The sequence below is a fragment of the Scyliorhinus torazame genome, chromosome 10 (genome assembly GCF_047496885.1).
Source record: "Scyliorhinus torazame isolate Kashiwa2021f chromosome 10, sScyTor2.1, whole genome shotgun sequence".
NCBI lineage: Eukaryota > Metazoa > Chordata > Chondrichthyes > Carcharhiniformes > Scyliorhinidae > Scyliorhinus > Scyliorhinus torazame.
This window is the reverse complement of record NC_092716.1, coordinates 214843096-214857061: the sequence shown is the minus strand read 5'-3', so window position 1 is coordinate 214857061 and position 13966 is coordinate 214843096. Positions and strand designations below refer to the sequence as shown.

The following is a 13966-nucleotide window of genomic DNA, read 5'->3' as shown; positions in this document are numbered from 1 at the left end:
ATTATCTGAAGCCAGGATTGACATTGATTGTGAATGGCCTATGCTATCAAACCAGCTTTCAGATGTACTTGCTATGTTGGTAACTTGTCCATTTAGAGCTGGATCCCAACAGGAGTCAGTCACTTCAGCAAAAAAGTTGGGATCAAACAAAAAGATGCAGAACAAAAGGATCTAGATCAGCCAGGCCGTAAGAGCTAGTCAAATGCTCTATCGAGGGCTTGAAATCAGCAGAACTCGCCAGCAAGGTTGTTTACTTGTTTGAAGAACATACAGTCGCTAGTTAAAAGATATGTAGACAAGATTGGAATTTAAACAATGTTCTGTGTACTGACTAATTGTAATAAGCAGTCTCTATCTGTGACTTGGTGGAGAGAGTTGTGTTTTCTGTCCCTGTGATTGCTGAATTAGAGTTGTATTAGATGTGTGTGAGAGCTGAGAGCTGTATGAGAGGAATGTGCAACTCCAGAGATATCTTTGGGGTAGTTCCCTCCATGCTTGAATAATAAATAAACTATTGTAACCTGTCCCTGGGTCTCCTGTGGTTAGTTGGATGTCCACCACAAAAGGCCCAAAGACAAGAATGGGCTGCTTGGCTCACCGAAGTTCCAGCTCTAGTATTCAAACACTGTTAGCCCAGTATCCAACTAGGTATGAATGCTCCTAAACATCTGCTCCTGTACAATTATGCTGGGAAAATTACTCCAGGTTCCTTTCAGCTTTTATATGAACAGGTTCCTACTGCATTTTCCTACCCCATACCCTGTCTGATTTTTAAACAGGGGGCAAAGGAAATGCACTTATAACAGAAAAAGAAATGAGGAAGGGTGAGATTGAATTTTGAAAAAAGTGAGGCTAAACTACATGGTTTTCCCTTGCTTCCATTTTCTTGAACAAAATTAGTTTCTAGTAAACTGCGTTCTGAGAATGTACACAGGTGGCCCTTTGAAACCTTGGCTATTCCTTCAATCCTGGCTGTGGGAGAATATTTCGGAGTGTAGCACCATCGATCACACACGAGGCGAGATGGAGAGAACTTCAATCGAGGCTTTATTGAGCAGACTTGTTCCCCAGCAGCTCAGTCACAGAATGCAGCTGCGGGGAGTAAACCGGGTTCTTATACCCCACCTATCTGCGTGGAGCCCAGTAGGCGGCAGATCCAATCGGGACCCACCATCTGTCCTCCAATAGCTCCTCAGCATTCATGGTGTACCATATTACCCCTAATACATACCACCACATTCTCCCCTTGTTAAAAAAGAACCCGGCGGGGTGGTGGGTGGTATGGTGGTAGGGGTTTACAGGGTCGGTGCCTTAACCATTGAACTATATACAACCATGCCGCTTTTACTGGGCCACTGAATTAGTCACATTTTACCCGATTAGCAGCGTTAACTATTTACAACAATACCGCTTTACTGGGCCACTGAATTATATACATCTTAAGTCGATTCGATGAGTCGAGATGGTGCTCTGGTCGCCCTTTCCGATCGTCTCAGCCCGGGTGGTAGTGGTGGTGCTGGCTTGGGTCCGGTCGACTCTGGGAGCATCGTGCTGTCCCCTTCTGTTTCCTTACTCCTGGACCTGGGAGGAGAACCGATCCCCCCAGGAAGGGGGTGGCTGTGGGGTGCATCGGCGGGAGTGAGGGGGAGGTGATTGGTGTTGGGGGTGTGTGGGAAACTCCGGCGGGCGCCAGGTCCCGCAGAGAGACTGTGTCCTGTCGGCCATCTGGGAACGCCACGTAGGCGTACTGCGGGTTTGCGTGGAGTAGATGTACCTTCTCCACCAGTAGGTCTGATTTGTGTGCCCGCACATGTTTCCGGAGCAGAATGGGTCCCGGGACTGCCAGCCAGGTCGGAAGTGACGTTCCAGAAGCGGACCTCCTAGGGAAGACAAGGAGGCGCTCGTGCGGCGTTTGGTTCGTGGTGGTGCACAGCAGGGACCGGATAGAATGAAGGGCATCCGGGAGGACTTCCTGCCAGCGGGAAGTTGGGAGACTCCTAGACCGTAGGGCCAGTAGGACGATCTTCCAGACCGTTCCATTCTCCCTCTCTACCTGCCCGTTCCCCCGGGGGTTGTAGCTGGTCGTCCTGCTCGAGGCTATGCCCTTACTGAGCAGGAATTGACGCAGCTCGTCACTCATGAAGGAGGACCCCCTATCGCTATGGATGTAGGCGGGGAAACTGAACAGTGTAAAGATGGTGCATAGGGCTTTAATGACCGTGGCCACGGTCAGGTCGGGGAAGGGGATGGCGAAGGGGAAACGGGAGTATTCGTCAACGACGTTAAGAAAGTACGTGTTGCGATCGGTGGAGGGGAGGGGGCCTTTGAAGTCCAAACTGAGGCGTTCAAAGGGACGGGAAGCCTTTATCAGATGCGCTCTATCTGGCCTGAAGAAATGCGGTTTGCATTCTGCGCAGATTTGGCAGTTCCTGGTGACTGTACGGACCTCTCGACGGAGTACGGGAGGTTGCGGGCCTTTATGAAGTGGTAGAAACGAGTGACCCCAGGTGGCAGAGGTCCTCGTGGAGGGCTTGGAGACGGTCCACTTGTGCGTTAGCACAAGTGCCGCGAGATAGGGCATCGGACGGCTCGTTCAGCTTTCCGGGGCGATACAAGATCTCATAATTGTAGGGGGAGAGTTCGATCCTCCACCGCAGGATCTTGTCGTTTTTTATCTTGCCCCGCTGTGCATTAGCGAGCATTAAGGCTACCGACCATTGGTCAGTGAGGAGAGTGAATCTCCTACTGGCCAGGTAATGCCTCCAATGTCATACAGCTTCCACTATGGCTTGGGCCTCCTTTTCTACTGAGGAGTGGCGAATTTCTGAAGCGTGGAGGGTCCGGGAGAAAAAGGCCACGGGTCTGCCCGCTTGGTTGAGCGTGGCCGCCAGAGCTACGTCGGACGCGTCGCTCTCGACTTGGAAGGGGAGGGACTCGTCGATGGCGCGCATCGTGGCCTTTGCGATATCCGCTTTGATGCGGCTAAAGGCCTGGCGGGCCTCTGTCGACAGGGGAAAAGTAGTGAACTGGATTAGTGGGCGGGCCTTGTCTGCGTATTGAGGAACCCACTGGGCGTAATAAGAAAAGAAGCCCAGGCAGCGTTTCAGGGCTTTGGCACAGTGGGGGAGAGCGAACTCCATGAGGGGGTGCATGCGTTCGGGGTCGGGGCCTATCACTCCATTACGCACTACGTAGCCAAGGATGGCTAGACGGTCGGTGCTAAACACGCATTTTTCCTCGTTGTAGGTGAGGTTGAGGGCGTTAGCGGTCTGGAGGAATTTGCGGAGGTTGGCGTCGTGGTCCTGCTGGTCGTGGCCGCAGATGGTGACTTTGTCGAGGTACGGGAACGTGGCCCGTAAACCGTGCTGGTCGACCATTCGGTCCATCTCCCGTTGGAAGACCGAGACTCCGTTCGTGACGCCGAATGAAACCCTTAAGAAGTGGTATAGCCGCCCATCTGCTTCGAAGGCAGTGTACTTGCGGTCACCGGGGCGAATGGGGAGCTGGTGGTAGGCGGACTTAAGGTCCACGGTGGAGAAGACCTTGTACTGTGCAATCCGATTGACCATGTCGGATATGCGGGGAAGAGGGTACACATCTAGCTGCGAGTACCTGTTGATGGTCTGACTGTAGTCTACGACCATCCTTTGCTTCTCCCCGGTCTTCACGACTACCACCTGGGCTCTCCAGGGACTATTGCTGGCCTGGATTATGCCTTCCTTCAGCAGCCGCTGGACTTCGGACCTGATAAACGTCCGGTCCTGGGTGCTGTACCGTCTGCTCCTAGTGGCGACGGGTTTGCAATCCGGGGTGAGGTTCGCAAACAAGGAGGGCGGTTCGACCTTGAGTGTCGCGAGGCCGCAGATAGTCAGTGGGGGTATAGAGCCGCCAATTTGAATGTTAAGCTCTTGAGGTTGCATTGGAAGTCCAACCCCAGGAGGGTGGGAGCGCAGAGGTGGGGAAGGACATACAGCCGGTAATTTTTGAACTCTCTCCCCTGCACCGTTAGGTTTGCGATGCAGAACCCTTTAATTGCAACGGAGTGGGACCCCGCCGCCAGGAAAATGTTTTGGGTGCTTGGCCGAATTACAAGGGAACAGCGTCTTACCCTGTCCGGGTGAATAAAACTCTACGTGCTCCCTGAGTCGATCAAACACGGCGTCTCGTGCCCGTTCACCGGCACCTTTGTCGTTGCCGTCTGGAGCGTCCGGGGCCGCGACTGGTTGAGGGTCACCGATGCCAAACATGATTGGTGCATCAGATCGTTGTCTTCAGGCAGTGTGGAGCTGTCCACGCTGGGGTCCTTGCCCGTCAACCAAGATGGCAGCGTCCATGGATCGCACCCGGTCGGGGGTGGACAAAATGGCCGCTCCCATGGGTCGCATGTGGCCGGGGGTGGACAAAATGGCCTCTCCCATGGATCGCACGCGGCCCGTGGGTAGTAAGATGGCGGCGCCCGTCCCCCCCTCATGGTGTCCGGGGCCCAAAATGGCGGCGCCCGTTGGCCGCCCATGGGTCGCTGGGGGGGCGGGGGGGGTTTGAGTCCGTGGTCCCGTTTGTTCCCCGGAGATAGCGGCGACCCCACGGGACTGGCACACTGCTGCGTAGTGCCCCTTTTTACCGCAGCTTTTGCAGGTGGCCGAGCGGGCCGGGCAGCGCTGGCGGGGGTGTTTTGGCTGCCCGCGGAAAGTAGCAGCGGGGCCCCCCCGGGTGATCTGGGATTCTGGCTGCGCACGCTTGCGGAGGGGTGGGGGGTGCCGGGGGGTCGGTCGCGGTGGGGGTCCACGGAGCACAGTCGGGGGCATAGGCACGGGCGTTTTGGGAGGCCACGTCGAGGGAGGCTGCAAGGGCCCGTACCTCTGTGAATCCGAGAGAGTCTTTCTCTAAAAGTCTCTGGCGAATTTGCGACGATGCCAAACCTGCTACGTAAGCGTCTCTGATCAGGAGGTCCGTATGTTCGTTCGCCGTAACCGCTGGGCAGTTGCAGTTTCATCCCAGGATCATAAGAGCATTGAAGAATTCGTCTAGCGATTCCCCGGGGATTTGTCGTCTCGTCGCAAGCTGGCAGCATGCGTAGACCTGGTTGACGTGCCTAATATAGATCTCCTTCCGCAAGTTTCTGGGAATTCTTCCGTGCCCTCGATGAGTGAGTAGATTTTGGGACTCACCCTGGAATGCAGGACCTGCATCTTCTGGTCTTCTGTTGGTCTGCCGGGGGCCGTTCGGAGGTATCCCTCAAAGCACGCCAGCCAGTGCTTAAACGCCGATGTTGCGTTAGCTGCTTGGGGGCCGATTCGCAGGCACTCCGGGGCGATCCGGAGCTCCATATTCCTTTTTAAGTCTGCTCAATAAATTGTAGCACCATCGATCACACACGAGGCGAGACGGAGAGAACTTCAATCGAGGCTTTATTGAGCAGACTTGTTCAGACTCGTTCCCCAGCAGCTCAGTCACAGAATGCAGCTGCAGGGAGTAAACCGGGTTCTTATACCCCGCCTATCTGGGTGGAGCCCAGTAGGCGGCAGATCCAATCGGGACCCAGCATCTGTCCTCCAATAGCTCCTTGGCATTCATGGTGTACCGTATTACCCCTAATACATACCACCACACGGAGTAATTCTGCCTAGCAGGGGGCTGTGCTCTCATTACATTGGACAAGCCAATTGCAAAAAAAAAGAATATTTGTGCCCATTCAATTGTACTCAACGTTCAATTAGTGAACAGTTAATGCAGTACTTACCCATGGACCCGGTAATTTAGTGCATGAAGGCTTTCTGCAATGCATCGTGGGACAGGATACTCTCTCCCTCTTGTCTTTAGATAGTCAGAATCCAATAGCTGATAATCACTCAGCCTTGTGGGCTCACACAGACCATCCCCATAGATTGTTACCTGGAGAGAAGAAGAGGTACTTAATAAGACCTGGAGTTTTTGCTCAACTGTTCTGGTTTGCTCAGCTCAATTGATGGTGGGATTTTAAGTGCAAGTGACATTCAGCATCACTAGAGTTACCCCCAACTTTTCAGTTAGTTTAAAATACATTGCACTAGCGATTGACTTTGCCCACAAAACTGTCCAAATCCCCAGAATGAAATCATCACCATTGGAAGTTTCCACTAATTGCCCTCATTAGCAGAGTTTTGAGGGCACTTTAAAAATTAACCTGGGTCTTTCGGACTCAAGGATATCAAATAAAACATTTCAGATAGGGTACTTGGATTTTTTCTATTTACTGACTACCTGAACGTAAGTAGCAAATGGTTCTTTTTCTCTAAAAGAATTTTCAGTAATTTAATATCTAATTATGCACAGATGGTGAATTGATACTATGATTTTTTTTTAAATTGTGATTAAACCCGGCTACATTAATCAAATTGCACAGGTTACCACTTTTAAATACTGTATATCAAGGAGTATTTTAAAGAAATTTTTTCAAGGAAGGATTACATTTTAAAACACTGCCTGATTGTGCTAATTTACCATGAAAGAGTTTGCATTCGATTGTGCAGGAAATGAAATGAAAAAGAACACTTTTCAAAATGGACGCAATTTTGGATGCAATTTATATCCATTTCACCAAGCGCACTCAAAACAAAATATTTATCCCAAAACAAAACATTTATCCGCACCAGCCTCCCCGAACAGGCGCCGGAATGTGGCGACTAGGGGCGTTTCACAGTAACTTCATTTGAAGCCTACTTGTGCCAATAAGCGATTTTCATTTCATTTCAAGTGTTGATTTACTAAGTTTGAGATTAGTGTTAGACCTCAGTATGAAATGATCCCACAGGCCAAGGATCTCAATTCTGTATTCAAATTTCAGCCTTGACTTAAAACTTCAACTCTCCAATGAAAATTCTTGAAAAGTAAATCTGAGTTGATACGTATTATTTATTTTCCATTTAATGGTACACCCCATAACTACACCTATTTATTTCTAAGAAGCAGTGTTAACAAGCAATGGTTGCTGAAGGGAGCACTTTCAAACTGGGAGTTCCTTAGGCTGGAAAGACAGTCTGGTATATATCTCTCATCCAGAAAACTCTGCTATCTGATATACCTACCCATCAATCTATGTCTGTTTACTTGTTCACTGTACCATCCACATTATTTCCTAAATGTCACTATACCTCATCATTAAATGTAACCAAGGCGACTCGCTTTTGCGGACTGGTTTGTGTCATGTGATTCAAAGATCTCAAGATGGCTTCTTGAACACTCTGTAGCAAAGAAAATGTGTGGTCAGTTTAACCAATGATGCACAACAGTTTCTGCACTAGGCCATACCAAATATTGGCTCTCCGATATCAAAGGCATAGAGCAATGAGAAATAATGAACATCACAAAATATATCAGCTGCCCCTGGGGGAGTTCTCCATTCTGTTTATTTCATATTGCAGGGTGAATTATTCCCCTAAAACTTGCTTTATTTTTAATGAGGCCCAGACCATCTCTACAGTGCTGAAAATTCTTCATTCCAATGTGGATGACATGACTGCGTAAGCGTATTTCTAAACATCACTCATTGTTGTAAAAACATGAACACCTATTGTTCTATAAATTAAAATAGAGACTAAGTTGATCAAATATCCCAAGCTATGCAAAGGCCCCTGTGATGCTGCAACCTTGGGAGTGTTGTCTGTAGTGGACAACAGGCCAGGTATGAATGGTGAAGTAATCAGTAGAGGGGTCTCAATATTCTTGAGTATTTCTTGTTTAATTTTAAGAATTAGAGGATGTTTATACAGAACAAGCTTTCAGGATATTAAATGGGTGGGATGGATTTACGATGAGGTAGATTGAGTTCTGGTTTCAAAAGAATTGGGGGTAATTTGAATATGAAACAGGTGACGTTCATCCTCCAGCTCTTTTTATATCTCCTTTCACTGACTTTAATGGAAAAATGAATCAAGTGTGGCATACAATGGACGATATTGTCTGTTTTACACCAAAACAGCTAACATTATCCTCAGGTGCTTGCTGAGCTGAATAGTCATTGCTGTGGGGCCTATACACTGACCAAATAGTGAACCCAAATCTGCTGCCAACAACAAAGAAGGTGGGCAGATTCTGGTCTGTCCTGCTTTGTTTATTGTTCTCCTTCCTCCTTTGCCTGGTTTCTACGCAAAGACCCAACTGAAGTCAGGACCCAGCTATGTGAGTAGTCGTGGCTGTGAACCTTTGATACCAAAAGTTATCTAAAGGGTGATACTGGAAAATTTCAGAAAAGAAGTTTACAGAACCAGGGATCGTGTCACGGGGATTAAGTTATGCTAGCAGCCCAAGTTTGGACAGTGAATGTCAATTAGATTTTTGATCATGGGATATTGGATTGGATTTGTTTATTGTCACGTGTACTGAGGTGCGGTGAAACGTATTTTTCTGCGAGCAGCTCAAACAGATCATTTAGTACATGAAAATAAAATAAAAAGAAAATACATAATAGGGCAACACAAGGTACACAATGTAAATACACAACACCGGCATCGGGTGCAGCATACAGGAGTGTAGTATTAATCAGGTCAGTCCATAAGAGGGTTGTTTAGGAGGGTGGTAACAGCGGGGAGGAAGCTGTTTTTGAGTCTGTTCGTGCGTGATCTCAGACTTTTGTAACTCCTGCCCAATGGAAGAAGTTGGAAGAGTGAGTAAGCCTGGTGGGAGGGGTCTTTGATTATGCTGCCTGCTTTCCCCAGGCAGCGGGAGGTGTAGATAGAGTCAATGGATAGGAGGCAGGTTTGGGTGATGGACTGGGCTGTGTTCACGACTCTCTGAAGTTTCTTGTGTTCTTAGGCCGAGCAGTTGCCATACCAGGCAGTGATGCAGCCAGATAGGATGCTTTCTATTTGTTCTATTGTTGTGCCTTATTGTGTCAAATATAAAGATACGCTCATGCACTTTTGGTTAGAAATAACAGCAGCTACCCATACTGATTCAGATCCAATTGACTGAGATCAGACAATACATTGGAGAAAAGGGTTGAACTCAGGATCACACCGCAAAGTGCACCTATTCACAAGCTATCGGGAAAGTCATTTTTGATTAAAACCAAAACCAGAAAACTCCTTACAGTTCTATTTCTGTAATTAAAATGACATTTTGCCCCTTGAGAAATGCAAGAAATCCCCTCGTTGTCCCATGGCAGAATAGTTTGTTTCTGCAGTCTGAGACATCTGGGGCAGGATTCTCCGAAATGGAGGCAGAGTGTTCGCGCTGTCGTGAACGCCGTCGAAGTTCACGACGGCGCGAAACGGCCCCTATCCCAAACGATTCAGAGCCCGATAATGGGCTAGGAGCGGCGCCGCGTCATTTACACGCACCAGGCCTTGGCGCCGCATAAAGGGGGCGCCGCATACATGACGCGGCCGGCGCCGCATAACTGGCGTCACTCACGCATGCGCAGGTTGGCCGGTTGCCGTCCTCTCCGAGTCCGCACCGCAAGAAGATGTCAGACGGATCTTGCGGGGCTGCGGAAGAAAGGAGGTCCTCCTTCAGAGAGGCCAGCCCGATGATCGGTGGGCACCGATCGCGGGCCAGACCGCATTTGAGGCCTCCCCCGGTGCAGGATCCCCCCGCCCCCCCCCCCCCCTCCCCACCGCAGGCCACCCTCCCAGCGTTCCCGCGCTGTTCCCGCCGGCAGCGACCAGGTGTGGACGGCGCCGGGGGGAACCCGCCGTTTTGGGCTGGCCGCTCGGCCCATCCGGGCCTGAGAATACCAGGGGTGCCGGAGAATCGCCATTTTGGGTGTCTCGGGCGATTCTCCGGCCTGCGCCGCGCGGAACTTGACGGGGCCGTTCTCGCCGCTTGGGAGAATCGCGGGAGGGCGTCGGACCGGCGTCGTGGGAAAATTGGCGACTCAGGCGATTCTCCCAACCGGCGCAGGAGCGAAGAATCGCTCCCCTGCAGCTTTCAAAACAGTCAGAAGAAATATTATGTCATCTGTGCAGCTAAAATAAATAATGCTAAATGTGATAATTAGTGAGACAGAACTTGCATTCAGCCTCCACATTACCATCTTTTTTTCAAATAGTTCCTGATGATGAGAACCCAGCTTCCAAATTTCTGTGCGTCTGAGCTCGTACAGTAGAAAATACAGGGAAAGGGGCCTGGGCCCAGATAATAGGCCCAATCCTCCTCTATCAGTTTCTCTGTGGCTGTGAATGTCTCAAGGCTTGCCTGTGACTGCAGAGGCATTTCCAAGAGCCCCAGAGTTCTCCTACTCCGGGGATGGGATCTGCAGTCAGCTGGCATTACCGAGACGTTTCAGCTTCCTGACTGTCAGTGCTCCCGGCCCACCTGTGGGCCTGCTCCTCAGCGATTTTGCAAAAAACAGTTTTTCTATTTTGGTTCCTGTATTAAAGGGGTCAATCACACCCGCAAATCCTAGAATAGTTGTAGAGAACACACTGGGAATTGCAGATTTGGGAAAGTTTAGCAAGGTGGAGGTTTTTGATGGATACAACCTGGTATTTACAGAGAACTGGAATACAAGGTTTAAAAATAAACTGTTATGTCATCTCCCTTGGTGTGATCTATCAGTTCCCACTGAAATTCCAACAGGGGATCAGGACAGCCTTAGTGGAATTTAAGGGTCACACCTCATTAAAGGGATCCGATGTTTTAAAGAGATTATAAAACATGCTCTTTAAAGAGTTAGAGGGTGGGATTTTTGGGTGGCGAAGGCAGCTCACCTTTGGCCGCTGGCACCTGCTGGTCCTGCTGATGTCCCTGACATTTTGCATGGCTCACTCGTCCACTCGCAGTTTAAAAGGGGCCCTTCAGGCCGGGTGCGGTGATGACCAGCTGAGTCGCACGTTTCGGCAGCTCCCGGTGAAACGGACTTTTGGGCTCTTGATAGGAGCCCCAACGGCAATTTTGACGGCTAAAAACACTGTGCGGTAAACCAGAAGGGAATCCCCCCTGGATACGGATGAAAAAAGGAGGAGAAAGTGGCCGGATTGCAGTGGATCCTTTAGAACAGCGGCAAGGAAGGCAAGCAAAAACCAAGATGACCTCGGAAGGTGGCAGTTTAACATGGGGCCCTGAACAACAAGAGTTCTTGAAATGCTGTGTGGAAGAGCTCAAAAAGGAAATGAAGAAAGAGCTGTTGGCCCCGATACTACAGGCGATCGAAGGGTTAAAGGAGGAACAAAAAACCCAGGAGCGGGAGCTTCGGGTCGTGAAGGCAAAGGCAGCCGAGAATGAGGACGACATACAGGGCCTGGTGGTGAAGACGGAGATGCATGAGGCACATCAGAAACGATGTGTGGAAAGGTTGGAGGCACTGGAGAACAACGCAAGGAGGAACAACCTGAGGATTCTTGGTCTTCCTGAAGGTGCGGAGGGAGCGGAGTTCGGGGCATATGTGAGCACGATGCTGCACTCGTTAATGGGAGCGGAGGCCCCGGCGGGTCCGTTGGAGGTGGAAGGAGCATACCGAGTGATGGCGCGAGGACCGAGAGCAGGAGAAATTCCCAGAGCCACAGTGGTGAGATTCCTCCATTTTAAGGATAGAGAAATGGTCCTTAGATGGGCAAAGAAAACTCGGAGCAGTAAATGGGAGAACGCGGTGATCTGCGTTTATCAAGACTGGAGTGCGGAGGTGGCGAGAAGGAGGACGAGCTTTAATCGGGCCAAGGCGGTGCTTCATAAAAAGAAGATAAAATTTGGAATGCTGCAACCGGCAAGACTGTGGGTCACATATCGAGGGAGGCACCACTACTTTGAGACGGCGGATGAAGCGTGGACTTTTATTGTGGAAGAAAAACTGGAATGAGCGGGTTATTAAAAAGAACGTTTGAACAAAGTGGTGGGGCGAATGTGGGGGGCGAAGAGGGGGGTTAAAAAGGGGGGAAAAGAGGAGTTTTATGTACTGATCCTGCGATGTGGTAACTTTTCTCTCTTCCACAGGTGGTGATGGGGGGAGGAGGGGAGGTGGAGGAGATGGGGCGTTGGCCATTGGGGGCGGGGCCAAGGGAGAAGTGCGGGCTTGGTTCCCGCGCTATGATAATCATGGCGGGAATAGAGAAGCAGGAAGGAGGGGGCGTCGCACGGTGCGAGCCGAGGTCACGGGGGGAAGCCGAGGTCGGCCAGAGTTTGCTGACTTCTGGGAGCAACATGGGGGGAGTAATTACGCTAGCGGGGGATCTAGCGGGGGGGGGTGGGAGGGGGGAATTACTGGGTTGCTGCTGCTGGGGAGAGGGGGGAGCTGGTATGGGAGGGGATGGGCGGGGGGGGCACCGCCTGGGGGAGATACAGCTGCGTGGGAACCGGGTGAGGAGCTGGAAAAAGGGGATGGCTAATCAACAAGGGGGGGGGTAGGAAGCCCCCCAACCCGGCTGATCACGTGGAACGTGAGAGGGCTGAACGGGCCGATAAAGAGGGCACGGGTACTCGCACACCTTAAGAAACTTAAGGCAGATGTGGTTATGTTACAGGAAACGCACCTGAAACTGATAGACCAGGTTAGGCTACGCAAAGGATGGGTGGGGCAGGTGTTCCATTCGGGGCTAGATGCGAAAAACAGGGGGGTGGCCATATTAGTGGGGAAGCGGGTAATGTTCGAGGCAAAGACTATAGTGGCGGATAACGGGGGCAGATACGTGATGGTAAGTGGCAAACTACAGGGGGAGACGGTGGTTTTGGTAAACGTATATGCCCCGAACTGGGATGATGCCAATTTTATGAGGCGGATGCTAGGACGCATTCCGGACCTAGAGATGGGAAAGCTGATAATGGGGGGACATTTTAATACGGTGTTGGAACCAGGGCTGGATAGGTCGAAGTCCAGGACTGGAAGGAGGCCGGCAGCAGCCAAGGTACTTAAAGATTTTATGGAGCAGATGGGAAGTGTAGACCCGTGGAGATTTAGCAGACCTAGGAGTAAGGAGTCCTCGTTTTTCTCCTATGCCCATAAAGTCTACTCGCGAATAGACTTTTTTGTGCTGGGAAGGGCGTTGATCCCGAAGGTGAGGGGAACGGAGTATATGGCTACAGCCATTTCGGATCACGCCCCGCACTGGGTAGACTTGGAGATAGGGGAGGAAACAGGAGGGCGCCCACCCTGGAGAATGGACATGGGACTAATGGCAGATGAGGGTGTGTCTAAGGGTGAGGGGGTGCATTGAAAAGTACTTGGAACTCAATGATAATGGGGAGGTCCAGGTGGGAGTGGTCTGGGAGGCGCTGAAGGCGGTGGTTAGAGGGGAGCTGATATCAATAAGGGCACATAAAGGGAAGCCGGAGAGTAAGGAACGGGAGCGGTTGCTGCAAGAACTTTTGAGGGTGGACAGACAATATGCGGAAGCGCCGGAGGAGGGACTGTACAGGGAAAGGCAAAGGCTACATGTAGAATTTGACTTGCTGACTACGGGCACTGTAGAGGCACAATGGAGGAAGGCACAGGGTGTACAGTACGAATATGGGGAGAAGGCGAGCAGGTTGCTGGCACACCAATTGAGGAAAAGGGGAGCAGCGAGGGAAATAGGGGGAGTGAGGGATGAGGAAGGAGAGATGGAGCGGGAAGCGGAGAGAGTGAATGGAGTGTTCAAGACATTTTATAAAAAATTATATGAAGCTCAACCCCTGGATGGGAGGGAGAGAATGATGGGCTTTTTGGATCGGCTGGAATTTCCCAAGGTGGAAGAGCAGGAAAGGGTGGGACTGGGAGCACAGATCGAGGTAGAAGAAGTTGTGAAAGGAATTAGGAGCATGCAGGCGGGAAAGGCCCCGGGACCGGATGGATTCCCAGTCTAATTCTATAGAAAATATGTGGACTTGCTCGCCCCGGTATTGACGAGGACCTTTAATGAGGCAAAGGAAAGGGGACAACTGCCCCCGACTATGTCTGAAGCAACGATATCGCTTCTCTTAAAGAAGGAAAAGGACCCGCTCCAATGCGGGTCCTATAGACCTATTTCCCTCCTAAATGTAGATGCCAAGATCCTGGCCAAGGTAATGGCAATGAGAA

The 13966-nt window shown here is 50.7% G+C and overlaps 1 protein-coding gene across 2 annotated transcripts in view; it reads right to left on the bottom strand.

The window, feature by feature from the left end:
• Positions 1–13966, bottom strand: part of LOC140384555 (circularly permutated Ras protein 1-like) — a 119963-nt gene that overhangs the window by 41238 nt on the left and 64759 nt on the right. For both annotated transcript variants that reach the window (XM_072466357.1, XM_072466358.1), the window contains exons 9-10: positions 7131–7220; positions 5741–5892 (exon numbers count right to left, since the gene is read on the bottom strand). In XM_072466357.1, the coding sequence (XP_072322458.1) occupies positions 5741–5892; positions 7131–7220 (242 nt within the window). The remainder of the gene's footprint in view (positions 1–5740; positions 5893–7130; positions 7221–13966) is intronic.